The sequence below is a fragment of the Delphinapterus leucas genome, chromosome 2, assembly GCF_059928025.1.
Source record: "Delphinapterus leucas isolate spDelLeu-1000000601 "Yukka" chromosome 2, BTC_Dleu_Yukka2, whole genome shotgun sequence".
NCBI classification, from domain to species: domain Eukaryota; kingdom Metazoa; phylum Chordata; class Mammalia; order Artiodactyla; family Monodontidae; genus Delphinapterus; species Delphinapterus leucas.
Window position 1 is genome coordinate 6,664,625 of NC_143130.1, and position 15,869 is coordinate 6,680,493.

General features: G+C 39.9%; 1 protein-coding gene across 1 annotated transcript in view; it reads left to right on the forward strand.

The window, feature by feature from the left end:
* Positions 1-12,276, forward strand: part of ITGA8 (integrin subunit alpha 8) — a 178,641-nt gene extending 166,365 nt beyond the window's left edge. The window contains exons 28-29 of the mRNA XM_022580578.3: positions 9,470-9,592; positions 11,302-12,276. Coding sequence (XP_022436286.1) covers positions 9,470-9,592; positions 11,302-11,388 — 210 coding nt within the window. The 3' untranslated portion in view covers positions 11,389-12,276. The remainder of the gene's footprint in view (positions 1-9,469; positions 9,593-11,301) is intronic.
* Positions 12,277-15,869: the final 3,593 nt, after the last annotated feature.

Below are 15,869 nucleotides of genomic sequence, written 5' to 3' on the forward strand. Positions count from 1 at the left end.
CTGTGCTATACAATAGGTCCTTATTAGTTATCTATTTTATATATAGAGTAGTATGCACATGTCAACCCCAATCTCCCAATTTATCCCTCCCCCCTTTCCACCCTGGTAACCATAAGATTGTTTTTTTACATCTGTGACTCTATTTCTGTTTTGTAAATAAGTTCATTTGTACCATTTTTTAAGGTTCTACATATAAGCGATATCATATGATATTTCTCTTTCTGTGTCTGACTTATTTCACTGAGTATGACAATCTCCAGGTCCATCCATGTTGCTGCAAATGGCATTATTTCGTTCTTTTTTATGGGTGAGAACTATTTCACTGTCTATATGTACCACGTCTTCTTCATCCATTCATCTCTTGATGGACACTTAGGTTGCTTCCGTGTCTTGGCTGTTGTAAATACACAGAGCTGCAGTGAACACTGGGATGCATGTGTCCTTTTGAATTATGGTTTTCTCAGGGTATATGCCCAGGAGTGGGATTGCTGGATCATACAGTAGCTCTATTTTTAGTTTCTTAAGGAACCTCCATACTGTTCTCCATAGTGGCTGTACCAATTTACATTCCCACCAACACTGTAAAAGGGCTCTCTTTTCTCCACACCTTTTCCAGCATTTATTTTTTGTAGATTTTTTGATGATGGCCATTCTGACCAGTGTGAGGTGATACTTCGTTGTACTTTTGATTTGCATTTCTCTAATAATTAGTGATGTTCAGCATCTTTTCACGTGCCTTTTGGCCATCTGTATGCCGACAGACTAGTTTTATAGATAAGACATTGAAGCCTGCAATAGCCAAGTGGCAAAGAAACTCAGCAAAAACTCAGCAGCTATTCTCTCATTCCATTTCTTTTTATTAAACCAACAATTTGAACAGACCATCAGCCCTTATTTCAACTCCTTTAGCTTAGCGTTTTTTTTAACTTACAAAATTAGAACTGTTTCCTATGTTAAAATGAAACATTGGGAGGTGACTTCAGATATTAATTAGGTAAATCAGAAGAGGGAACATGGAAAAGTATTGTTGCCTGTGTTCCTGTAAATTATCTATTAGTAAATTTTGGTGATCTCTAACACATGCACAAAATACAGACCAAAACTATGTTGTTTCCTTAGTGGACTTAGAGCTTAGGGGGAAGAAACATTTACAAGAAACCTCAGAATTGTCCATGGCACCAATTTTCTATCTCCTAGGTCACTGTAACTGGCTTATGAGTGCATGACCACTACTACCCTTTGTAGTTCCAAAATTCTCATTCTGAAAACTGTATCATAAGGCAAAAGTGATGCGGCAGCTCACATGCTGGGAAAGTTGGTGCAGGGTGCAGGAAGAAGGGGGTTCGCGCTGTTTTGACTTTGTTGGAGTCAAGCCTCAACTGTGACTGTGGCCCCTCCTGCTCCCACCAGCTCTCCTTCAGCTTCTCCCGGTTCAGGAGAAAGAGGGTGTATGTTATCGTGCTCAGTTGTTGAGAAAGAAAGAAAGCAACAATAATGGCAGATGGATGCTGCAGCCGTGTGGCTGACAGGGTTTTGGTGCTCCAGCCGGGTGTCAGGCCTGAGCCTCTAAGGTGGGAGAGCCGAGTTCAGGACACTGGTCTACTAGAGACCTCCTGGCCCCACGTAATATCAATTGGCGAGAGCTCTCCCAGAGATCTCAGTGTCAACGCTAAGACCCAGCTCCACTCAACAACCAGCAAACTCCAGTGCTGGACACCCCATTCCAAACAACTAGCAAGACAGGAACACAACCGCACCCATTAGCAGAGAGGCTACCTAAAATCATACTAAGTTCACAGGCAGCCCAAAACACACCACCAGGCACAGTCCGGCCCACCAGAAAGACAATATCCAGCCTCATCCACCAGAACACAGGCACCACACCCCTCCAACAGGAAGCCTACAAAACCCACTGAACCAACCTTACCCACCTGGGGCAGACACCAAAATCAACGGGAACTATGAACCTGCAGACTGCGAAAAGGAGACCCCGAACACAGTAAGATGAGCAAAATGAGAAGACAGAGAAATACGCAGCAGATAAAGGAGCAAGGTAAAAACCCAGCAGACCAAACAAATGAAGAGTAAATAGGCAGTCTACCTGAAAAAGGATTCAAAGTAATAATAGTAAAGATGATTCAAAATCTTGGAAACAGAATGGAGAAAATACAAGAAACGTTTAACAAGGACCTAGAAGAACTAAAGAGCAAACAAACAATGATGAACAGCACAATAAATGAAATTTAAAATTCTCTAGAAGGATTCAATAGCAGAATAACTAAGGAAGAAGAACAGATAAGTGACCTGGAAGATAAAATAGTGGAAATGACTACCACAGAGCAGAATAAAGAAAAAAGAATGAAAAGAATTGAAGACAATCTCAGAGACCTCTGGGACAACATTAAACACACCAACATTTGAATTATAGGGGTCCCAGAAGAAGAAGAGAAAAAGAAAGGGACTGAGAAAATATTTGAAGAGATTATAGTTCAAAAAACTTCCCTAATAAGGGAAAGGAAATAATCAAGTCCAGGAAACGCAGAGAGTCCCATACAAGATAAATACAAGGAGAAACATGCCAAGACACATATTAATCAAGCTATCAAAAATTAAGGGAAAATTAAGGGAAAAGCAACAAATAATATACAAGGGAATCCCCATAAGATTAACAGCTGATCTTTCAGAAAAACTCTGCAAGCCAGAAGGGAGTGGCAGGACATATGCAAAGTGATGAAAGGGTTAGGGTTAGGGTTAGGGTTACTCTACCAAGATTACTCTACCCAACAAGGATGTCGTTCAGATTCCTTGGAGAAATTAGAACCTTTACAGACAAGCAAAAGCTAAGAGAATTCAGCACCACCAAAACAGCTTTACAAAAAAATGTTACAGGAACTTCTCTAGGCAGGAAACATAAGAGAAGGAAAACACTTATAAAAACAAACCCAAAACAATTAAGAAAATGGTAATAGGAACATACATATTGATAATTACCTCAAATGTAAATGGATTAAACACTCAACCAAAAGACACAGAATGGCTGAATGGATACAAAAAAAAGACCCATATATATGCTGTCTACAAAAAACCCACTTCAGACCTAGGGACACATACAGACTGAAAGTGAGGGGATGGAAAAAGATATTCCATGCAAATGGAAATCAAAAGAAAGTCGGAGAAGCAATTCTCATATCAGACAAAATACTTTAAAGTAACGGCTATCACAAGACACAAAGAAGGACACTACATAATGATCAAGGGATCAATCCAAGAAGAAGATAGGGCAATTGTAAATATTTATGCGCCCAACATAACAGCACCTCAGTACAATAAGGCAAATGCTAACAGCCATAAAAGGGGAAATCGACAGTAACACAATCATGGTAGGGGACTTCAACAGCCCACTTTCACCAATGGACAGATCATCCAAAATGAAAGTAAATAAGGAAACACAAGCTTTAAATGATACATTAAACAAGATGGACTTAATTGATATTTATAGGACATTCCATCCAAAAACAACAGAATACACTTTCCTCTCAAGTGCTCATGAAACATTCTCCAGGATGGATCATATCTTGCATAACAAATCAAGCGTTGGTAAATTTAAGAAAATTGAAGTCGTATCAAGTATCTTTTCTGACCACAATGCTATGAGACTAGATATCAATTACAAGAAAAAAAACAAACATATAGAAGCTAAACAATATGCTACTAAATAACCAAGAGATCACTGAAGAAATCAAAGAGGAAATCAGAAAATACCTAGAAACAAATGACAATGAAAACACGATGACCCAAAACCTATGGGATGCAGCAAAAGCAGTTCTAAGAGAGAACTTTATAGCAATACAATCCTACCTCAAGAAACATCTCAAATAAACAACCTAACCTTGCATCTAATACATTTAGATAAAAAAGAATAAAAAAAACCCCAAAATTAGCAGAAGGAAAGAAATCATAAAGATCGGATCAGAAGTAAATTAAAAATCGAATGTGGAAACAATAACAAAGATCAGTAAAACTAACAGCTGTTTCTTTGAGAAGATAAAAAAAGCTGATAAACCATTAGCCAGACTCATCAAGAAAAAAAGGGAGAAGACTCAAATCAACAGAATTAGAAATGAAAAAGCAGAAGTAACAACTGATACTGCAGAAATACAAAGGATCATGAGAGATTACTACAGGCAACTCTATGCCAATAAAATGGACAACCTGGAAGAAATGGACAATTTGTTAGAAAAGCACAACCTTCCGAAACTGAACCAGGAAGAAATAGAAAATGTAAAGAGACGAATCACAAGCACTGAAATTGAAACTGTGATTAAAAATCTTCCAACTGGGCTTCCCTGGTGGTGCAGTGCTTGAGAGTCCACCTGCCGATGCAGTGGACACGGGTTCATGCCCCGGTCTGGGAAGATCCCACATGCCATGGAGTGGCTAGGCCCGTGAGCCTATACTCCGCAACGGGAGAGGCCACAATAGTGAGAGGCCCGTGTACCGCAAAAAAAAAAAAAAAATCTTCCAACTAACAAAAGCCCAGGGCTAGGTGGGTTCACAGGAGAATTCTATCAAACATTTAGAGAACAGCTAACACCTATCCTTCTCAAACTCTTCCAAAATATAGCAGAGGGAGGAACACTCTCAAACTCATTCTACGAAGCCACCATCACCCTGATACCAAAACCAAAGATGTCACAAAAAAAGAAAGCTACAGGCCAATATCACTGATGAACATACATGCAAAAATCCTCCACAAAATACTAGCAAACAGAATCCAACAGCAGACTAAAAATATCAGACACCATGATCAGGTGGGGTTTATCCCAGGAATGCAAGGATTCTTCAGTATACGCAAATCAATCAATGTGATATGCCATATTAACAAATTGAAGGATAAAAACCGTACGATCATCTCAATAGATGCAGAAAAAGCTTTTGACAAAATTCAGCACCCATTTATGATAAAAAAAAAAAAAACTCTCCAGAAAGTAGGCATAGAGGGAACCGACCTGAACATAATAAAGGCCAATATGACCAACCCACAGCCAACATCATTCTCAATGGTGAAAAAGTGAAACCATTTCCACTAAGATCAGGAACAAGACAAGGTTGCCTACTCACCATCATTATGCAACATAGGTTTAAAAGTTTTAGCCACAGCCATCAGAGAAGAAAAAGAAATAAAAGGAATACAAATTGGAAAAGAAGAAGTAAAACTGTCACTGTTTGCAGATGACATGATACCATACATAGAGAATCCTAAAGATGCTACCAGAAAACTACCAGAGCTAGTCAATGAATTTGGTAAAGTAACAGGACACAAAATTAATGCACAGAAAGCTCTTGCATTCCTATACACTAATGATGAAAAATCTGAAAGAGAAATTAAGGAAACACTCCCATTTACCACTGCAACAAAAAGAATAAAATACCTAGGAATAAACCTACCTAAGGAGACAAAAGACTTGTATGCAGAAAACTATAAGACACTGATGAAAAAAATTAAAGATGATACAAAAACATGGAGAGATATACCACGTTCTTGGATTGGAAGAATCAACATTGTGAAAATGACTATACTACCCAAAGCAATCTACAGATTCAATACAATCCCTGTCAAACTACCAATGGCATTTTTCACAGAACTAGAACAAAAAATTTCACAATTTGTATGGAAACACAAAAGACCCCGAATAGCCAAAGCAATACTGAAAAAGAAAAACGGAGCTGGAGGAATCAGACTCCCTGACCTCAGACTACACTGCAAAGCTACAGTAACCAAGACAGTATGGGACTGGCACAAAAACAAATATGGATCAATGGAACAGGATAGAAAGCCCAGAGATAAACCCATGCACATATGGTCACCTTATCATTGATAAAGGAGGCAAGAATATACAATGGAGAAAAGACAGCATCTTCAATACGTAGTGCTGGGAAAACTGGACAGCTACATGTAACAGAATGAAATTAGAACACTCCCTAACACCATACACAAAAATAAACTCAAAATGGATTAAAGACCTAAATGTAAGGCCAGAAACTATCAAACTCTTAGAGGAAAGCATAGGCAGAACACTCTATGACATAAATCACAGCAAGATCCTTTTTGACCCACCTCCTAGAGAAATGGAAATGAAAACAAAAATAAACAAATGGGACTTAATGAAACTTAAAAGCTTTTGCACAGCAAAGGAAACCATAAACAAGACGAAAAGACAACCCTAAGAATGGGAGAAAATATTTGCAAATGAAGCAACTGACAAAGGATTAATCTCCAAAATATACAAGCAGCTCATGCAGCTCAATATCACAAAAACAAACAACCCAATCCAAAAATGGACAGAAGACCTAAATAGACATTTCTCCAGAGAAGATATACAGATTGCCAACAAACACATGAAAGGATACTCAACATTACTAATCATTAGAGAAATGCAAATCAAAACTACAATGAGGTATCACCTCACAGCAGTCAGAGTGGCCATCATCAAAAAATCTACAAACAATAAATGCTGGAGAGGGTGTGGAGAAAAGGGAACCCTCTTGCACTGTTGGTGGGAATTTAAATTGCTACAGCCACTATGGAGGTTCCTTAAAAAACTAAAAATAGAACTACCATATGACCCAGAAATCCCACTACTGGGCATATACCCTGAGAAAACCATAATTCAAAAAGAGTCATGTACCACAATGTTCACTGCAGCTCTATTTACGATAGCCAGGACATGGAAGCAACCTAAGTGTCCACTGACAGATGAATGGATAAAGAAGATATACACATATACAATGGAATATTACTCAGCCATAAAAGTAAATGAAATTGAGTTGTTTGTAGTGAGGTGGATGGACCTACAATCTGTCATACAGAATGAAGTAAGTCAGAAAGAGAGAAACAAATACCATATGCTAGCACATATATATGGAACCTAAAATAAAAGTAAAAAATGGTTCTGAAGAACCTAGGGGCAGGACAGGAATAAAGATGCAGACACAGAGAATGGACTTGAGGACACGGGGAGGGGAAAGGGTAAGCTGGGACAAAGTGAGAGAGTGGCATGGACACATATACACTACCAAATGTAAAACAGATATCTAGTGCAATGCAGCTGCATAGCACAGGGAGATCAGCTCAGTGCTTTGTGACCCCCCTAGAGGGGTGGGATAGGAAGGGTGGGAGGGAGACACAAGAGGGAGGGGATATGGGGATATATGTATACATAGAGCTGATTCACTTTGCCATACAGCAGAAACTAACACACCATTGTAAAGCAATTATACTCCGATAAAGATGTTAAAAAAAAAAAAACTGTATCGGTGTGCCTCCAGTAATATTAGGGTTATTTTAAGCTATCATTTCATGCCTTTTCTCTCAGCACCTTAAGATGCAGGATTGAGCACTGATTTCATACATTATCAGATGTAATTCACCAAGGAAAAGGGATATAAAGAGAAACTGTCTGGTCCCCAACTGGCTTGTGGAGCCATATCCATGCAGAGGATCCCTTCAAAGTAAATTACTGGAATAGAGATGTTTGAGTCCTTGCAATGCATTTCTTCAAAATTGGTACCATGTGTCCCGTCCTCAAACTGTGTCAAGTAGGGTGAGTGTGATCCCTCTGTGGTCATGGAACGTTGCTATCATGGAACCCTCTTATCGATGCTCTGGATGAATAGGGGCAACACCGGCCAGGGAAGCTAACAGGTAAAGGAGGAAGGTACAAAGGTGAGTAGGTTACGCTAGGCTTTCTCTCACTGAGAGCATCTGTCAAGTCCCCGGCATTCCTCACCACGTGGAATCTCTAGCAGTTTCACCACCATCAGTGTCGTTGTTCAGCCTGGATGTAAATGATACTTGGGGCTGGAGAATCAAGTGAATAAGTCATCAGTACGTGTGTGGCACAAGGGACGTGGACCAGGATGAAGGAGCAATAAGAACCTTGACAGGCTAAGAAGAGCACAGGCAGAATGCTCAAATCTAGTTAAGAAGGTGGAAGGAAAGATGTGCGCAGAGGGACTTCCCTGGTGGTCCCGTGGGTAAGACTCCACGCTCCCAGTGCAGGGGGCCTGGGTTTGATCCCTGGGCAGGGAACTAGATCCTGCATGCTGCAGCTAAGACCAGGCACAGCCAAAATAAATAAATAAATAATAAAAACAAATCAATAAATATTTAAAAAAAAAAAAAAAAAAAAGACATGAGCAGAGGCAGGACCCAGCACTAGGGCACAGGCTCTGAAAACACCCATGTTTCCAGCCAGGGGAAGCAGCAGAACCACCACCCCACCCTGAGTTCACCCTCACCTCCTGGTGGGGTAGGGAAGTGTGGCCTAGAGTTTCTGCATGTGGGTCAGGACGAGACTCAGGATCCTTCCAACCAACACAGTTAAAACCAGGAGCACATGAACCAGTTCAACTGAGGCGATGCTCACTTCTCTCTAAAACCAGATAGGCCTGCTTTACTGAATAACATTTTAGATCCAAGAATATTTTTCTTTCTCTTTTCTTTGACAGCAGGTGTGTGCGGCAGGGCTGGGTCTCTCCTTGGTTTTTTTGGGAGTCTCCAGAGGCAGAGGTCCCCAGCACATGGGCTATAGTAGAGCTGCTTCTTCCCACGTGGGGAGGCAGGGGTGGGTCGCACACATGGAGCGTGCAGTCCTGCTGGGAAGGTCTCATTTTTCGTCGAAGTTCCCTTGCAACAGTGGGGAATTCAGTGAGGCCCAACAGCAACTGAAAATTGGATTTAAGACCGAAGGCAGCTCCAATACATCGGGACAATTAGCATTCATGTCGCTGACTACAGTTACTTTCATAAAATGTGAGTTACTTTCATAAAATGCATCACGGCCTTACATGACTGTGATTACTAGAGCAATGATGGGCTCTTTCTTGATAGAGCACAGAGCCTAGGGCTAAAGAGGCAGTGACACTAATTAGATCTGTGGATCACTTTAGTCCCCTGGGACTCAATTTTCACATCTGTAAAATGAGGAATTAGGTGATGTCTATCCTTCTTGCACTCCAGCAGTCCACAGTTGTTTGCAAGCTCACCTCTCAGTGAGGTGAGCCCAGTTCTGTGGAGAAACATGTGGGCAGACTTGGCTTTTTGTAGGGTTTACCTTTAGCCATTTTTTGCCGTAAAAGGTCCAACCCAATTTAAGGTAACTCCTTTCCACCTTGTTGGTTCCTAGTCCACCTCAATTCTATTCTAGGGTTTCTGGGTTGGTATAAGCCAAACACCCACCAAGTGTCTGTAACTGGACTTGCACCTAACCTGGGAGGCCTGAGAATGTGCCAATTTTTAAGATGCCATGTTTGAGCGCTGTAAACCATCAAATCTCCCCTGGGGTGATTTCAATTATTGCATGGATCCTTTCAGAAATACTCCCCCCAGTATTATACTGGTAATTACTGCTCTATTTCACCCAGTAGTTTTCAAGTTAGAGCTCATTTCTTTTATGTTCCATTCCAGATTAAAACATCGGTTATTTGGGCAACCCCAAATGTTTCCTTCTCGATCCCATTATGGGTAATAATACTAGCAATACTTCTTGGATTACTGGTTCTGGCCATTTTAACCTTGGCTTTATGGAAGGTAAGTTTATTTGCTTTCTTTTCCTTTTTCAGTAGAGAGGCCACGGAGACGATTTAGAAGGATATACCTAGGATTTTAAAAGACAAGGCTAGAGGCATGATTTGGGAATTTCCAACATAGGGACATGAAGGGAAAATGGTCTTGTTTGCTTTGGCAAACTTAGTATGCTTGTGAAACTGACATTTAAGAAGATTGAGCGTGTTTACTGCCACTTTTATCTTGTAATTTCTTGTAAATAAATGTAAAGAGAGTTGGACTTTATTAACTAAGACCTGTGATCTTCTTTCCAATACGCTTGGAGTGATCATGTTATGATGAAGACTTCTTTTTCTTATTTAATTAATCGAGATCTTCAGCTTTTTGTTGACACAATCCTATCAGCAATACTTTGAGAGTTTTCTTTATAAGCACTACACGGATGCAATTAGTATAGTAATTAATTATTACATGGCCTTTCAATGACACCACATAGATCATGCATGTTCTAATATTCTCACACTTGCTTTTTTGATCTTGCCAACTAGTCCATCTCCATTAAGAAGCCTTAACTTACTCTTTCATGTGTTTTGCTGAAGTTTCTACTAAAAGTCTACAATGTGAGTTAATTTCTGGTCCCCAAACCACAGTACTGCCAAGTTTCACAGAGCTTTCCATTCCAAAATAGAAACAATGTCACAGTGACATGACTGTGAAAGTAATTAATCCAGTCACATCTTAGTTAATCGCTATTGTTGGCATTCTCCAAAATCATAGTGTATTTTTATTTTGAAACAACATGAGGCATGCTGAATAAACTGAGAAAACCTTGCCTTTCGAGTTAAATGGCTTTCCTGATCATTATCAGCTGTTTTGTGCCATCCTGAGCCCACAAAGGTCTATTGCACAGTCTACCTTTACAAATAGACTTTCATGTTAGTCTGTTATTTATAGAAACTTTATGTCCATAAATGATGCAATGATACATAGCAATTGATAGAATATTGCACTAGTCCTACAAAGGAAAGATGACTCAATGGTTATAAGTCAAACCCAACAAATTGGGCTTCCAACCTAAGAAACAATAAGAATTAAGGTTCTAGGTTCCTAGGAAAAGTTATATTCTCCTAGACCAAGTACTCCTTTGAAATTCAGGAGAATGAAAATTCTATAATCACCTCTTCCCCGAGTTGCTAATTGATTTTTCAGAGTCACGAAGATGTTCTGGGATTGAAATAAAGGACCCATCTAATTTTCCTCCATATACTGTATGTTCCACCAAGTGCAGAGAGATAGACAAGCATCTCCTCACTTCTTCCTTCAGTCCATCCCAAGGTAGCCCACAGTCCACTTCAGGAATCTGCCATCCCTGGCTGGCAGTTCACATTGCTGCTGGCTCCAGAAAACATGTCGAAAGCAGAGAGGGACTCCTTGGGCCAGGTTGCTGTAACTCCAGAAAAATATACGAGGTCCATAAGTGGTTTATATAAAATGAACATTCTCCCACCACCATGGACATGGCAGGAAGGACACAGACGCTCTGTGTAGGCAATGAATTCCTCTCTGCAGGTAAAGAACACACTGCTTTCACCTCCTAATTTGGAGAATTGGGCAGATTATATTCTCAGAGCACCAAATTCCTTAGACAACAAATAAAGGGAAAACTCTTAGAATGAGGACTTTCACAAATTCTCAGGATGACCTGACTTGCTAGCCTGTTTCTCTCTTTGTAGTGCGGATTCTTTGACCGAGCAAGACCCCCCCAGGATGATATGAATGACAGGGAACAGCTGACCAATGAGAAAACCCCTGAGGCGTGAAAAGGAAAACCAAAGACCAAACAAACTCCGACACTGGTCCAGTTCAAAGAAAAGAAGGATCAGGAAGGTTCAACCAAGGTTTTCCTCTACCTGCCAGTGTCCTAAGAATTGGAAAGGCCATGGTATCACCTTGTCTACACTGTGCTTTAGAAAAGCTGCCTCGGATCCCAGTGACCCTTTTCCGGAAGGAAGCATCCTTGACGCTGCAGAAACAATGGACAATCGCGGAAGATGTCTTTGGCTTGAGTCCTTCCGTATTTGGCAGACACTTTGAAATGGGTATGGGAACATGAGGTTGCTTTCCAGATAAATCCAACTGAAGTCTCAAAGATGCAATGTCTGAATTAGGATAGACTTTAGAAGGTGAACTAGGACCAAACCTTCCGACACTACTGTATCCAACAGAATATTTGACACCTCCCTCTGGAAAAGAAACATTTCTAATGACGTTACTGCTCAGGGAGACCAACCTATGCTGTTGGGACTGTGAAAGTACTTTGGAAACGGCAAAGATCATCTTTGTAAGTGAGGATAACGATTTATTTATTTATTTTCCATGGCTCTAGGCTGATACTCTAGAGGATTTGGAAACTAAGATTTGATTCGCTGGTTTTCAAAATCACTCACTAGATTTCCTTCCGAGATATCCAGTTTGTGCATAATATATCATTTAGCAGAACTCAGTCAGGATTTAGACAGCGTTAAAGAAAAGCAAATTGGTATTCGAAGACCGTTTCACTCAACACCTTGCTGCCTTCTACCTGAAATTACTTTTATTCACACTTTCCAGGGCCTCACATCTGCTTAAGTTAGCTTTGCAAAAAGTTGCATTTGTATTTCCTTTTACAAAAAAAAATAATAATAATCTTTCCGTTGACTTAATTAGCAACATACAAATTTCTAGGGACTCTTGACCCTAGGTGGTGCTTAAAAGTAATGGTAAAATTTCTAGAGTCCATTAATAAAAAAGCAATTTAATAATTTGGGTAAACATATTATTTTTAATATCTACAAGAGGCAATGCCAACATTTAGCTTGGTATTAAACACCTATTCTTTTCTACTACACCTCAAACTTATATTCACAGAAAAGACATGTTAAACATAAATAGGAGGAAACATAAAGTTAGGCAGATGTGAGATGAACCTAGAAAACATGTTCCTAGGGATTTTATTTAGAATTGCCTATTCCCACTTTACTATTCATTTTTACTGCTAATCTTTATAGTACATGACTTTGGAAAATAATTTTTACTTAAGCTATTTTCCCATTGTCTTTAATTTAACCATCACAGAAACTTTATGTTTAAAACTCTTGTAAATAATCCATAATCATGTGTAACAGTATCATTTTTCAAGTAAAATTGACCAGCCAAATTTATATAGTCTGCCCAAGTTTGTATCCTTTTTATGATAACGAAAAACTATTATGAAGAGATGTTGAACAAATTTTATATTTATGTGCAATATTTTATAGACCTATGTATCAAAAGCATGTTTACACTGGCATTAGTTATTTTTAAAATTAATATCCTGAATATTAAGTATGATAGAACCAGCAGACCCAAATCCTTAAGTTTATGAAGCAGTTGGAAAATTTATATCCCTATTTCAACAATCACACTTGATTTGAAAGATGAACCAGACTCACAGACACTAAATTTTCGGTCATGACTTAACCTGGAGAGGAGCCATTTGGTTACAGCTGCACAACTTCTTTGGAAACCAAACGAAAGGCACATGGACGAACACACTGAACAGTTCGTATTCTGCCCGCTTGTGAGTTAAATTCTGTCACAGTAGTGGTTTCAAGCTGTCAGGAACCCAAGTCTGGCTCCCAGTGTGTGTGGCTCACTGGGTGAGAACTGCACATGTTTCAAAGAGTTGGAGGGTCCCACACCAGCCTCAGGGGTCTTAGGTGTTAGTTGTCTGGGTAGAATTGGTCGTACAGGGAGGTGGCCGTTTCTGTAAGATGATTGGAGGGATGTCTCTCCAATCATACCACAGAGATGGGTCTCTCTTCCCCCAAATAAAGCCCTAACTCTTCTCGTCATGCCTGACTTCTGGCCAAGAGAGAATAAAAGATCCCTGAGAAAACACACCTATTGCCTTTTAAGCTAACCTGTGCGAAGGAACTCTTAGGTCTGGGACCCTATGAGCCAGGGCGTACAGACACCTGGAGGAGACTCGAGGTGCCAGGGGCAAGGCTGGATCCAGAACAGAGCAGGTATGAGGACTTCAGAGGTAAGCTCCAGGCTCACAGTCTCAGCCAAGAGTCGTCCCCGTCCAGAAGGACAGGCGCTGCCACCTGCAGGCAGTTCACAGACGGCCATCAACGAACACTGAGGTCAGGTGCGTTCTTGAGCATCCCCGCCCCCCCTCCGCATGGAGAATATTCTACCAGTGCACTGAGTGAATCTGCTTCTCATCATGTAAAGCCAATCACTTTCATCATTCATAATGTGCCGTGCTTCTCTTAGAATCCATCTATATTTTAGATATGCCTTTTGAAATACTTGCAGCTAGCTTTTAAGAATGGGAAAAAAAATGGGCAAATCAAGTTTTATAAACTTGGAGACTTTTATACACTAAGTAAACAACATGGACCAGTCGCCACTGAAGCCCCACTCTTTGAACTCAACTCTTGCTTTATTTAAATACACGTGTAGATACCTGTGAAGATTTTCACGTACCTATTTACCTTCTCATTAATAAAATTAAAAATTAAAGACATGATGACATATTTGTGGTTTGTTTCACAAGCAACATAAAGCTTTCCCACAATGACAGACATCAAAGGTTTCTGTCTTTACGCCTTCATTTACTTATTTATTTATTTATTTATTTTTGGCTGCATTGGGTCTTCGTTGCTGTGTGGGCTTTCTCTAGTTGAGGCGAGCAGGAGCTGCTCCCCGTTGCGGTGCGCAGGCTTCTCGTGGCGGTGGCCTCTTCTGTGGCAGAGCACGGGCTCCAGGGGCACAGGCTTCAGTAGTTGTGGCACATGGGCTCAGTAGTTGTGGCACACAGGCTGAGAAGTTGTGACTCATGGGCTCTAGGGTGCAGGCTCAGTAGTTGTGGTGCACGGGCTCAGTAGTTGCTCCGCGGCATGTGGGATCTTCCCGGACCAGAGCTCAAATCCATGTCCCCTGCACTGGCAGGTGGACTCCTAACAAATGTGCCACCAGGGAAGTCCCACGCCTTGATTCTTTACTACAAAAACATTTAACATTGGCAGAGATTTGAAAGAGCGAGATCACGACACTTCTTTGGGATGATGAACATGTTCTAAACTTAGATTATGGTGATGTTTGCATGAATAAACTAAGAAGGACTGGATTGTATGCTTTAAATCGGTGAATTTTATGGTATGTGAATTAAATCGCAATACATATGTTTAAAAAGGTGTGAGTCATTTCTAATACCTATACTTTCATACAACTGATTTCTTTTCTCTACACTGCTGTCAAATTTTGTCCATATAAAAATCTTTGCTTTTTTATGAAGCCTTCTTCGAGTCTTCGGCCAACTTAAAGCCTCCTCCTGTTCTCCAGTGGCATTTTGTGAATGACTACACTTTTCCATTTGTTCTCATGACTGTTTCCAGCTGGGCCGACCCTCTGTGTGAGCAGGAATATCTTTCACCTTTGTGTTTCCTACACCTAGCACCAACATCTGTTATATAGTCAGTGCTCAAAAACCGTTCTAAAGTGAATGAATGAATATACATATGTGCACAGTAATAATCATGGGAAATATGTACTCCTGTAACCTGCTCCCATTATAAAGCTTGGAGATACACACATTTTTTATCCTATTTATAGTGTTCACACAGTGTTGTTATAATAGTTACCCAATGTTTGATCCAATTAGCAGATCATCATTTGTTTAACCAACCCTCCTATTGGAAATATTTGTTCACAGATTCATATATTAAGAATAGCATTAAATTGAATACTTTCATACATGAGGCTTCTTTTTGGTTATTTCAATGAGTGAACTTCAAAAGAGTGAGGTGGTTTGGTTAAAGTATATGAAGAATTTTGTAGTTCTTGATAATATATGTTAAGAGGACTAGATCAATTTGCATTAACCTAAAATACCATTTCCTTCATAATTCTGTCAGCATTTTAAAATATTTTGGTAATTGTTTTCAAATATTACTTTCTTTCAATTTGTATTTCACTGGAATTTGGTACATTTAATGTACACATTTGAGTTCTAATATTTATCAACCATTTAATACAGAGCAATTTATTGCTCATAAAGGTATTTAAATAGTTGCCACTTCTCTGGTGTTCATGAATTACAGTGAAAAGAACCCAGTGCCTGGATGCTTTTCTTATAGCCGAAAGCAAGCAGTAGGATGAATCCTTCACTTCATACTGTATATTCACTCACACTTTAAAGCCCAGACGTATCTAAAAACTCAGGGTGGTCCAGAGGTGCCTATGCATCCCAGATGAAAAAACGTAAAAGGAAATA